The sequence below is a fragment of the Melospiza georgiana genome, chromosome 2 (assembly GCF_028018845.1).
Source record: "Melospiza georgiana isolate bMelGeo1 chromosome 2, bMelGeo1.pri, whole genome shotgun sequence".
Classification (NCBI taxonomy): Eukaryota; Metazoa; Chordata; class Aves; order Passeriformes; family Passerellidae; genus Melospiza; species Melospiza georgiana.
This window is the reverse complement of record NC_080431.1, coordinates 913,264-925,766: the sequence shown is the minus strand read 5'-3', so window position 1 is coordinate 925,766 and position 12,503 is coordinate 913,264. Positions and strand designations below refer to the sequence as shown.

The 12,503-nt window shown below is 47.7% G+C and overlaps 1 protein-coding gene across 2 annotated transcripts in view; it reads left to right on the top strand.

The window, feature by feature from the left end:
* SCAF4 (SR-related CTD associated factor 4) overlaps positions 1–12,503 on the top strand; it is a 29,947-nt gene that overhangs the window by 7,306 nt on the left and 10,138 nt on the right. Inside the window, exons 2-13 of one of the 2 annotated variants that reach the window (XM_058018500.1) lie at positions 317–400; positions 965–1,009; positions 2,702–2,863; positions 4,913–5,048; positions 7,269–7,408; positions 7,905–8,081; positions 8,297–8,397; positions 8,892–8,939; positions 10,015–10,123; positions 10,439–10,606; positions 11,207–11,292; positions 12,168–12,358. In XM_058018500.1, coding sequence (XP_057874483.1) covers positions 317–400; positions 965–1,009; positions 2,702–2,863; positions 4,913–5,048; positions 7,269–7,408; positions 7,905–8,081; positions 8,297–8,397; positions 8,892–8,939; positions 10,015–10,123; positions 10,439–10,606; positions 11,207–11,292; positions 12,168–12,358 — 1,447 coding nt within the window. The remainder of the gene's footprint in view (positions 1–316; positions 401–964; positions 1,010–2,701; positions 2,864–4,912; positions 5,049–7,268; positions 7,409–7,904; positions 8,082–8,296; positions 8,398–8,891; positions 8,940–10,014; positions 10,124–10,438; positions 10,607–11,206; positions 11,293–12,167; positions 12,359–12,503) is intronic. The other variant, XM_058018501.1, reaches the window with a different exon arrangement.

Below are 12,503 nucleotides of genomic sequence, written 5' to 3'. Positions count from 1 at the left end.
CATAACTTCTATATACTTCATATAAACCTGTCTAAACTTAATATAATATCAATAACTTCTGCAGAGGTTCTCCTTGAGGAGTGAACTTTTCCCCTGGGAGCCACGTGGAGGGTCAGACAGCCAAGTGTGCAGAGCAGTTCTTTTTAGCAGTAACCTGGTAAATGCTGATTTCCTTGGCTTTGTAAAGCAGCCACTGCTCCCAGGGCCAGCCAGCACAGTGTGGGATGGCACTGCTCCAATCACCCACCTGAAATGTTGTTTTTGCTTAATTGCTGAACTTCAGAGTGCATTTCTAATGTTTGTTTTCTCTGTTTAGCTCTTCTCACTGATGGAGATGAAACCTCCTATTTCCCGAGCAAAGATGATTCTCATCACAAAAGCTGCCATTAAAGCTATTAAGGTAAAGTACAACAAAACAAAGATGAAACTGGAACAGCAGCAATGTTTTATTATTTCACTTGTAAGTAAATACTCAGGATTTCCCAATCTCAGCTTGGGGGATGGTTTATTCTAGTTGCTGTTAAGGCTGTTGTCTAGAAACAAGTGGGTGGTGAATCTCATCCCTTGGTTTTGGGCTGGGAGCAAAATGCCAGCTTGATTTCTTTGAGTCGTTGCTTTTTCATGCTACACCCACTCGAGTGTTGTGATTGTGTGTAATAAAACTAAATATTGCAGGATGCAGCTGCACCTTAGCATGTGAAACCAGTGTGGATTGCAGAGAAAGTAAATCCAGAAAGCTTTCACTAGTACTTGGCAAGCTCTGTGCCTTGTGTGCATACTGACACACTTCTGGCTTGGGCCTGGCTTTCCCCCATGGAATATTTTTCTGTTTGGGAACATTGTGCTTTTTGGAATGTGACTGCGACATTCCAAAGTGGTAGTAAGCACAAAGAGTTAAAATGCTTCTAAAATGGTGTGCCACTGCTGAGGAGATGATAAATGAATGGTTGTATTTATTTTCCAGCTCTACAAGCACGTTGTCCAGATTGTGGAGAAGTTTATCAAAAAGGTAAAAAGTAAAAGAAGCAATTTATTGATATGCATTGCTAGATATTGGTAATAATGCTAGTAAATAACCAGAAAGGCTTCTGTTCCTTAGGGATTGAGGGAGGAAATTCTGGTTTGCTAGGTATCACTTTGTCTGTGTGAGTTCCACATTGTAGTTTTCCATAACACATTAAGGAGGGAAGGAAGGCAGTAAATGGTGAGATTTCCCACCTTCCCTACACAGCAGCTGGGAGGCACCTGGAGGTGCTGAACTGAAAGGAACCATCACTGAGACAATAGATAATTCCAGAGAGTGCAGTGTTCATGCTTGCCTGGGCAGGAGGAGCAGGGCTGGGCTGCAGAGCAGAGTGGCAGCCCCGGAGCAGGGTTCCAGCCCCAGAGCAGGGTTCCAGAGCAGGTTCCAGCCCCAGAGCAGGTGTGCAGGGAGGCTCAGAGGGTTCCAGCCCCAGAGCATGGTTCCAGAGCAGGTTCCAGCCTCAGAGCAGGGTCGCAGGCAGGCTCAGAGGACCCCAGCCCCAGAGCAGGGTTGCAGGCAGGCTCAGAGGACTCCAGCCCCAGAGCAGGGTTCCAGAGCAGCAGGGTTCCAGCCCCAGAGCAGGGCTCAGAGGGTTCCAGCCCCAGAGCAGGCTTGCAGGGAGGCTCAGAGGACCCCAGTCCCAGAGCAGGTGTGCAGGGAGGCTCAGAGGGTTCCAGCCCCAGAGCAGGGTTCCAGAGCAGGTTCCAGCCCCAGAGCAGCTGTGCAGTGAGGCTCAGAGGACCCCAGCCCCAGAGCAGGGTTGCAGGGAGGCTCAGAGCAGGTTCCAGCCCCAGAGCAGGGGTGCAGGCAGGCTCAGAGGACCCCAGCCCCAGAGCAGGTGTGCAGGGAGGCTCAGAGGGTTCCAGCCCCAGAGCAGGCTTGCAGGGAGGCTCAGAGGACCCCAGCCCCAGAGCAGGTGTGCAGGGAGGCTCAGAGGGTTCCAGCCCCAGAGCATGGTTCCAGAGCAGGTTCCAGCCCCACAGCAGGGTCACAGTGAGGCTCAGAGGACCCCAGCCCCAGAGCAGGTTTGCAGGGAGGCTCAGAGGACCCCAGCCCCAGAGCAGGGTCGCAGTGAGGCTCAGAGGGTTCCAGCCCCAGAGCAGGGTTGCAGGCAGGCTCAGAGGACCCCAGCCCCAGAGCAGGGCTCAGAGGGTTCCAGCCCCAGAGCAGGGGTGCAGGCAGGCTCAGAGCGGGTTCCAGCCCCAGAGCAGGGTCACAGTGAGGCTCAGAGGACCCCAGCCCCAGAGCAGGGTCACAGTGAGGCTCAGAGCAGGTTCCAGCCCCAGAGCAGGGCTCAGAGGACTCCAGCCCCAGAGCAGGGTCGCAGGCAGGCTCAGAGCAGGTTCCAGCCCCAGAGCAGGGTCGCAGGCAGGCTCAGAGGACCCCAGCCCCAGAGCAGGGCCGCAGGCAGGCTCAGAGGACCCCAGCCCCAGAGCAGGGTCGCAGGGAGGCTCAGAGGACCCCAGCCCCAGAGCAGGTGTGCAGGGAGGCTCAGAGCAGGTTCCAGCCCCAGAGCAGGGCTCAGAGGACCCCAGCCCCAGAGCAGGGTCGCAGGGAGGCTCAGAGGACTCCAGCCCTAGAGCAGGGTCGCAGGCAGGCTCAGAGGACCCCAGCCCCAGAGCAGCAGTGCCTCTCAGCCCCTGCTCCCCTCCCTCACACCCTGGTGCTGTCCTGCAGTGCAAGCCGGAGTACAAAGTGCCAGGCCTGTACGTCATCGACTCCATCGTGCGGCAGTCCCGGCACCAGTTCGGCACCGACAAGGACGTCTTTGGGCCCAGGTTCTCCAAGAACATCACTGCCACATTCCAGTATTTGTATCTGTGTCCATCTGAAGACAAGGTAGGACGAGCCCTTCGGGTGTTGCTGGGCGCTGATGGGTGCTGCCTGGGTAGTGATCTGGGGGTTCTCTCTCACCCTGGCAGTGACTGCTGCTGAGGGTTATCACAGATGACAGCCAAATGCAAATTCTAGTTAAAATGTATTTTGCCTGACCTCATCGGTTTTTTTACACACGCTTCAGCAGTGTAAATGTGCCAAAAGTTCTTCTTGAGGCTCCTTCAGAACTTCCTGCCACAACAAGACAGCGTTGCAGGAGAAGCTTTGGTTTTGTTGGCAGAGACTGTTCTGTTCAGAAATGTTTTCTAAGAAAATCATCATGTTGATTTCTTTAGTCTTTTCCATTCCAATACTTGAGTTTTGTTGGTGCTCCCCACTGTCAGGGCTGGTCTAAGGCCTCATTTTTCTTAGTTCTGCTGTACCTTTTAGTAGAACAGAGGCTCAGAAAGTGGTGTGAGTTCCTGATGGTCCAGAGAAGATGGTTTCTGTGACCTCTGTCAGAACAGTTTTGAGGCTGCCAAGAACAGTGTGGTTTAGAAGCTGCCAGTTGGTTTCCAGAAAATCACCTACTCCCTTTCTCTTTGTAAGAGTGAAATAGTCCTTTTCTACCTGACTTCCTCTCTGACTCTCTAAATAAGCTTTTGAAAGGCTTTGATGCTCTGCAGTTCTCTAATGTGGAGCATTTAGACCTTCAGGCATTGAATCTGATATTTGGGAGCTCCTGGGTTGCTGGCTTGTGAAACAGAGCAGTCCCTTCTCCTCTCTGTTTCTGCATTACCATTTTGTTCATGTGAGTGAATGACACTGTCCATCTCCTTCATGGAACTACTTGAAATAGGGAATATTATTATTTAAAACACACTTGCTTTAATGAAGTTCTGTTTCCTAAAACCAAAAATACCCTGATCTGCAGATCCTCAACAGCTGTGGGGGATATCTGAAAAGGATAATGCTACTTTTTTTTGGTTTTTTTTTTTTTTTTTTACAGCCTTTCTGTAAAATTAATATGTGACTGAAAATTGGAGTATTGCTTTTGCCCATTTTTTGACCTTTGTATGATTTTCAAGTTCTTTGGAGAGACAGAATACCCAGAGCAACAAAAAGTATACTGTTTTTCAGACCAAAATGTTACTTAAAAATAGACATTTCAAGTTTCTCTATAATGGATGTTATTTTAGCAAACATTTTGTAAAATTTTTTAATCACTTAGGTAGAGGTGGATTTACATGGGTGTATAAAACTGAGTCACAGTGAAAGAAGAGAATCAATTCATTTGAACTAAAAGGTACTTGAAGCTTCTGTGTGTGCAGGTGAATGACTAAGTCTGCAGAAAGAACAGCAATCCAACATGTGTTCTGCCTTCTACCTGCTTGCACGTTCCAGCTGAAGCAGCACAACTACTGAGACTTTTTTGTGTGAATGCTGGGCTGAAGAAGGAAAGGCCAATTTGCAGCTCATTCCTGGAAGCTGCATTGTTCTTCATGTACAAAAAAAAAAAAAAAAAAAAAGAGCTTAAAATAACAGCTGACAATCAGAGACTCTAAATTAATCCTGCAGTGATCAGTGAGGATGTTTCCACTTGCTTTCCTCATCTTTTGGATAATGATGGAGATGCAGTTTCTGGTCTCAACATAGAATTAGGCACAATACCAAGCAAGGTACTCAATCTGACTTCACAGTGTTGTGGCAGCATTTTCTGGTCTAACTGTCCCTCTCTTCATGAAGGCTTTCCAGCTTATTTTCCTTTTCTCTTTTTGGTCACATGGGTTGGGTGTTTCATCCCTGTGCAGACGTGGGGCTGAAATGATGTCCTGGATTGTCCATCACACCTGGATTTCTGCCTGGCCAGAAGAGTTTTAGGGAAATGTCACAGGTTGCTGTGACAGTAAAATAAGTTGGCAGTTTTTATCTTTGCCACTTCAAAGGTGTTGCTGCCCTCTGTCACGACACAGGGTTTGTTAAGCTGGTGTGATCATGTCACTTGCTGTTCAAACCTTCTCTGCAAACAGAAGAAAGAAGATTCAGCATTGGTGCTTCCTTTTGTTTCAACAGAGTAAAATAGTTCGTGTTCTGAACCTCTGGCAGAAAAATGGAGTATTTAAAATTGAAATCATTCAGCCTCTCTTGGATATGGCAGCAGGAACCAGTGCCACTGCACCCATGGCAGAGAATGCTACTAACAATGAAGGTAGGAATGACATTGTAACTTCTGCTCTCAAAGGGCACATGGCAGCAGCTTGTTTGCCTTCAGCACAAAGTGTCTGCTCTTAGTTCCAGCAGTGACATAGCAGTAAAGTCAGCTTTGTCACAATGAGCAGCCAAACTCATTTTAAATTAGTGCTGATACTGTACTCCAGAAATTATCAGCATGTGAATACTGACTTGGGAAATATATTAAATATATATATGCATATGTACATATATATACAGGTGACTTCAGTGTGCCCTCTTAAACAGATATTTTCTCTTTTGCTTTGGAATATTTTTATGTGATTTCTCAATTTTATAATTCTTATGCTATTATTTTAATGCCAGAGTCCAGGTATGTAAGTGGGATCTTGGATGTTAAAGAGCTTCATCTTCCTTTCAGTCAGCTCAGTAGCTGAAAGCAGCAGCTCAGTGTCTGAGTGTGCAGCCCTGACAGTCTTGTGCTGGTGTTTCACATCCAGGTTCTCAGAGAGAACATTTGTGCCTGGGATTTTGCACGGGCTGCTGCCTGAGGAGCGCTGACCTGCAGAGCCCAGCAGGGCCAGGCTGCCCACAGTGCCTGCACTGACCTATTTAGTGCCACAGCAGAACTTGCAGGGAATATGCATTCCACAGTTCCCTCTCTCTGCAGAGAGCAGCTTTTTGGCTCTGCACTCGTGTTTCACACTGAGCTGTGGTAACCTCCTTGTTTACTGTGCTCATGGAGCAGGACTGGGAAAATGGAGTGGAGGGAGTGAGGTGTGCTGAGAGACAGCAGAACACTGAAATACCTCCAGCTGTGTTCAGGGAAGTGTGTCCCATTAAAGGCTTTCTAAACCTGCCAGGGCCAGGGAATGCCTTGGCATCTGAGCCTGGGGACAGAGTGGTGGCTGTACAGTTGAATTTTGGGGCAGGTGAGGGGCACTGCCTGGCCGGCTCTCTCTCCTCAGTAGTGTGAGCAGGTTGGCTGCCTTCTGCAGAGATCTTCTGTCAGGTTAGTCAGGTGCACCAGAGGGGGTCATTTGGCCCCGCAATAAATATGCTAATAATTATAGTAATAAATACATTAATACATTATGTGAAGTAGAGTCTGTTTCACCCATAAAAACAGAGAGAAATGCAAATTTTCTCCCTTGAGCAAGCAAATATCCTGCTGAATGTATTAAGGAAATAATTGGGGAGTTACTTTATATTTAAAAACAACACATACCTTTTTGCTTTATTTTTATGTTGCATTTCACTTCTGGGAAAGTATTATTCAACACATTTGCCTGTGCTTGCTGCCTGTCAACACTGGAGTTATTTGAAGTGCAAACAGAGGAAGGGCTTTAAAGGAGTAGCTATTGCAAGGCAAACATGTTTGCTTAGTGTTTCAAACTAAATATTTCTGTCTGTGGAGTTTTTTTAACTTACTCGTTGTACAGCTTTATGATGTCCATTAAAACAGATCTGGTGAACAATAGTTACTCACAGTATGTAGGAATTGATGGGATTATTGCTAATTTATGTGGTACTGGCAAGATGTTTATTAAAAAAGGTGTTGTAATGTAAGGCGGAGAGAATGGGAACACTAATAGAATATCTTAAATTGTGATCTCAGTTTCAGCAAAGCTTAGTGGAAATGGGAATCTTTTCCTGGAAAAATGAGTAAAAATCATTTTCCTGGTGGGAGGATTTATCCATCAGCTGCTGGTGTGCCATGTGCACATGCAAAAGGAACATGTGAACAAACTTTATCAAAGAAAACTGCCTCTGAAGTAATCCTTAAAAACCTTTAATTATTGCCAGACTTGTCTGCAGAGGTTCAGTTACTGGTGGAAAATGCTGAGAGAAACTCAGCTGCTCTTGCAGTGAGCCGTGAGGTGGTTGATCCAAAAGGATGAGCCCAGGCCTGTGGAAGCAGAGCCACCACTTTCAGGGTATTGAAGCTCACTGCTAATGCTGTGTGAGCGGTGAGAGCTTTTCTAAACCTGCACAGCTACAAACACAGAGCTGGGAGCTGAAATTCCGTGTGGGAGCAGCTTTTCTGTCCCAGTGCATGCCAGGTGCGGGTGTGAGCAGTGAGCAGAGCAGTTCATGGCAGAGCAAACAGAAAATGCAGCTGGGGTGCTGTGAGTAGGCCCTTTTGGGATAAACGGGGGGTGCAGGCAGCTGGCACTTGCTGTGGGGAGCAGGAGGGGCCCTGTGCAGTCTCACAGCCCCCCTTGTTCTGGCCCCCCAGGCTCGCCGCCCCCTCCGGCCAAGGTTCCCTCGGAGCCGCCGCCAGTGACGGCGAACTCGGTGCCCGCCGTGCCGCAGCTGCCCAGCTCCGACGCCTTCGCAGCCGTGGCCCAGCTGTTCCAGACAACGCAGGGACAACAGGTAACCTGCTCTCTGTCCCCTCCAGGGCCTGCCTGAAACGAGGGGAGGTGGTGGCACTGACAGCCCGGGTTTGAGGCAAAAGCTTCCCAAAGGTCTTCAGTGGGAAAGAGTATTTAAATTCTTCCATCCAATAGTTGTGATATTTCATGATATTCAGTGCCTAAGTAACTGGGTACAAATTGATGCAGTAAGAAGGTTTCTGGAACAGGTGGAATATCTCAAAGGAAATGAGGAATTTCATTGCTCAGTCCATTTAAATGTTTGCTGTGTTGAAGGGCCTGAACACTGCGATGTTGGGTTCTACTGAATTCTGCCACCAAAGTATTTAAATAAGGGACTCGTGGTCTTGCTGTTAATGCTTCACAGTTCACTCAGGTTGTGCTGTGTTCATCCCCTGCCATAATCTGTATTGACATAAAATTTATATCCTACAGCTCTTTCAATACTTGGTGTTTATATGAGGACATTCACTTCACACTGTCTCATGTTTCTGTAGCTGCAGCAAATCCTGCAGACCTTCCAGCAGCCTCAGAAGCCCCAGTCACCGGTCATAGACAACACTGTGATGGCTCAGGTTCAAGCTATTACTGCTCAGCTGAAAACCACAGCAGCACAGCCCCCAGAGCAGAAAGCTGCTTTCACAGCACCTGAGCAGAAAACATCATTTGACAAAGTAAGTCTTGGTTTGCATTTTCTCAAGATGGAGAAATCTGGTTTTGGACAGTTTTTATTTGGTATTGGAATATAGATTTCTGTTTTTCCCCAATTCTGACTTTGTCTTTAGTTTCAGAGCTTACACTGGTTGTAAGAATGTGATAATAAAGATATTTTGGCTGCCAGTGGGGTAAGATACAGAAAAAATAGTTGTGCTGATGTGGTTTCTTTCAGAAGCTGCTAGATCGGTTTGACTACGATGATGAACCAGAAGCTGTGGAAGATTCTAAGAAAGAAGATTCAGCTCCTTCCCCTGCAGTGTCTCAGCCAGCTTTGTAAGTTCTGTGTCATAATAAAACTAACAAATCTTTGTCCTAAAACATTTTTAGGTGAGAAAGTAGATTAAAATTTCAAGTTAGTTCAGTTTAACTGAATTAACAGTCCAAATTTAAAGCACCGTTAACAGTTTTTGGTGGGGAGATTTTTGTGTCTCTTTACTTTGGTGATCTGGTGTTGCCTCATTGGTGGAGGACTCTGTTCTGTAGAGAAAAGCTCAGATTTAGTTGCAGGATGAGTTCCATGTTTTTACAGTACATCTGAGGGTGTCAGGGCATCACTGCATCAGCTGGATTGCTTTACTGGCTGGGGAAAGGTGCTCTTCCAAACGTTGTGATAGATTGTAGTATTCAAGAAATGAAAATTGCCTTTACAGTTTTATGTTTGCAAACATTCCATCCCCACACAAGCCAGCTCAGGCTCCTGTTTCCCTTTTGCTGTGCATTATGATGAAGTCTGGAATGACATGACCACATGCCAGTTTTTTCCACAGGACCTCTCTCTCATTCAGTGCACAGGCTGGATGGTGCTCAATGCCGGGGTTAGTCCACATTTCTTTTTTCCCTGCTTCAGTGCGTGGCCCCATGTCTTACTCTCTGTATCTGCATCTAAAGCCTGCTCTCAAAATCAGAACCACTAACTCTGTCATCAGCTTTCTGCCTGTGTCTCTCACCTCGAGCACCTCATGTCCACCAGTAGTAGCTCATTCAGGGTCTCTGAAGGAAATGGATAGTGTTTGCCTTAGATTGCAGATGGAGCTCTGGAGTGCAGAAAGAGGAGGTAGGTCACAGGCACTGCTGGTGTCTGCCCAGCTGGAGGCTTGTGGGCATGTTCATGTTCTGTAGGTGGTGCTTCAGGGTGTCCCTGAGGGTGGCATCCCATTGCTCCCAGTCTGGGGCACGTGAGCTCAGTAATTCTCTCTGTAAAGTACTGATCTGTCCACAATCTTCTCAGAATGGTCTTCTGACGCTGCAAAGTTCCATTTCCCATCACCATCAAATTCCTTTCTCCCCTGAAATGCTGCTGAGTTTCTTGCACAGGCTGCATCCTGCGAGCAGGTCCTGTTACCTGCAGACCTACAGAATTCCCTGAGCACTGTCCATTCTGTGTGTTGAATCAGGAAGTGATGGGCATCACTGTAATAATCCTCATGTGATAGCCACCCCCTTCTGCTCTGCCCTATTTCCTCCCAAACCAAAGTGTTTTCTTACAGCACAGGTACAGCCAGTTTTTTCTCCTTGAGGGAAAAAGCGTTGCCTCTTTTGTTCCCAGAAGAGGAACTGCAAAGGGAGAGAATGAGCCTAAGGCAGAAAACCTTCCTGAAATGTTTCTGCAGGCTGAGATCTTCAGCACGCTCATAGAAGTGCAGGGGCGAGAGAGGCTCTAACCTTTGTGTAGCATTGCTTTAAATGTGAAAGGACTGCTCTTAGAGTGGAGCAAAGATCAGGAAGCCACTCTTTCTTCCTTTTCTTTTTTTGTTGGAAACGGGATCATAGCAAAGATAATTGTTCTGTCTCAAATAACAGCCAGAATGTGTAAATGTGCATAGAAATCTGTCAAATAAAGACAAACCTGTGCGTCTACTGACTTGTCTCACCAAAATATTCCTGTTTTAGTGGGTTTCCAGGAGAAGGCATGCAGCAGCCAGTGTTTCCTCAGCTCCCAAACATGGATCCGTTTCAGCAGCGGATGATGGGAATGCAGCAGGATCCGATGCGGCACCAGGTAACCCAGGCTTTTCCCTCGTCCCCCTCTTGTGCTTTCCATGCTTTGCTGTTTCCTTTGGTGCAGCAGGAAGGAAGTGAATTTCCTGCTGGTGAAGAGTGAATGTAGCTTAGCCCTGCATCTTCCCAAGGAAACATATCTTTGGTGTCTGTCCTAGTCAGGCTTTGAAGGACAAGATTGTTACTTGTGCACCCAAATGCTTGGCCTGCTTCATCTTTTCCCCATCTTTTTGTTTGTTTCCCCATCTTTTACTGCTGGGAAAGTGAATGTAATTCCTTCTCCTAGCTGGAATTCTGTGTTTTTTCTCCTCCCAAGGTGCCTCTTCCTCCGAATGGGCAGATGCCAGGCTTTGGTCTCCTGCCTACCCCCCAGTTCCCACCCATGGCTCAGCCAGTGATGCCTCCAGCAGCACCAGTGCAGCCAACTTTCCAGTCTCCCTTCCCAGTGCAGGCTGAGCCTCACCTGCAGAAACCCCACCAACAGGTGAGCAGCCCTTGCAGCGAGCAGACCAACTCAGGTGCTCTCATACATGTCATTCCCAGATGTGTGTGGATTGTCCTGGAGCAGAAGTGTCAGCATGACCAGGACACAGCTGGCTATGAGGCTGGCTCTGCTGGGAGAGAGCTCCAGGACTTACCCCTTTCCTGCCTCCAGCATAATTCAGCCTTAAAGTAGTTTCTTAAAATATCTTGGAGAAAAGTTGCAGCAGATCTCACTTTGCCTGGGATTTTGATGATGGAGCATGATCCACTGACTGATTTTAAGGAATAAAATCATGTTCTGTGGACATGCAGGTGTTGCTGAAATGGGGTGAAATGTGGAAACCAATAATTTGCAAATTGAAAATGGGAATTGTGGGAATTATTTCTATGGTGCCTTTTCAGTGGCTGTGTTAAGTACGTGCAATACTGGACCGTCTCCCTGCTAGTGATCACAGGGTGAAGGTTTTGAGTCACATTACTCTTTAATTTCACACATTTGAATATTCAGTGTATTTTTACTGCTGTTAATTTAGTTTGAGCATAACAAGAAATAGAATGCTTGTCCTACTCACCCCTAACACCTGTCAATTTCATGTTTTAGGATATGGAAGTGGAACAGCCTCCCATTCAGGAGGGAAAACGGCATGTTTCTGACAGTAGGAAATCAAGATCTAGATCTGCATCAAGGTAAGTGAGTGAAAGTTCTTTCAGTGCAGGAATGAAAAGCAGATTAACAGCTCTAAGATAATGAACCTCTAAAGTCATCTCCCTTCTAGGGAAAATATTATATCTGTGCAGTTCTCTCTCACTGGGAGAGAGCAACTTCCATTCCTTTCAGTCCAGAGCAAGTTTTAGGGAGGCAGAATGTGATAGTTTAATTTGTCTGTGCTCTAAAACACTTTTCTTATGAAAACCTTTGTCATCTGTAACTTTGTGTGTCACTGAGATAACGTGTCACATCCCAGCTGACCGAGCAGGTCTGTCTCCACTCTCTGTTTAGTTGCCAGTCATCTTGTTCACCAAGATGCAGTTGCTCTGCACGATTTCTCTGAAGGTCTGCCACACCTTGAGAGGTTTAGAACGTGAACACGACGTAAAATACAATTTCAGTGGCAGAATTTATTTAGAATTTATTTATAATCATTTTTAGCCATTTCTTTGTAAAAGCAGTGAACATTTGCCTCATTGATGGAAGTGTAATTTTCCCTGTGGTGGACGCAGTTTTGCCGGTCAACTTCAGGACAAAATTAGTACATGACGAGAAACTTTTTGTGTGAACGAGCTTGGCTTGACATGTTCCCTTCCTGAGGGGGATTGACATGTTCCCTTGCTGAGGGAGCCCTTGAGGTGCTGTACAGCTGAGGCCGTGTCAGGCTCTGAGCAGGGTGCCTTGGTTCCCACAGGTGCCCCAAGAGGAGACGCTCGCGGTCGGGCTCGCGCTCGCGCGAAATTCTTTGTGTGCACGAGCTGGGATTGCTGCGTTCCCTTCCCGAGGGAGCCCTCGGGGTGCTGTACAGCTGAGGCCGTGTCAGGCTCTGAGCAGGGTGCCTTGGTTCCCACAGGTCCCCCAAGAGGAGACGCTCGCGGTCGGGCTCGCGCTCGCGGCGCTCCCGGCACCGGCGTTCCCGCTCGCGCTCCCGGGAGCGGCGCCGGCGCTCGCCCAAGTCCCGCTCGCAGGAGCGGCGCGAGCGCGAGCGGGAGAAGGAGCGCCGCTCCAAGGGGCTGCCCCAGATCAAGGCAGAGACTGTCAGTGGTGAGTGCGTTCCCTTCCTGCTTCTCTGGGTCACCCTGCGCCTTCCCGTGGGGCCCGGTGTTCTCGCCGTGCTCCTTGGGGTCAGTGCTGCTGCTTGTGCTCCCCGGGGCTCATCCAAACAGAACAAGAGTTAACTGCCTTGTGA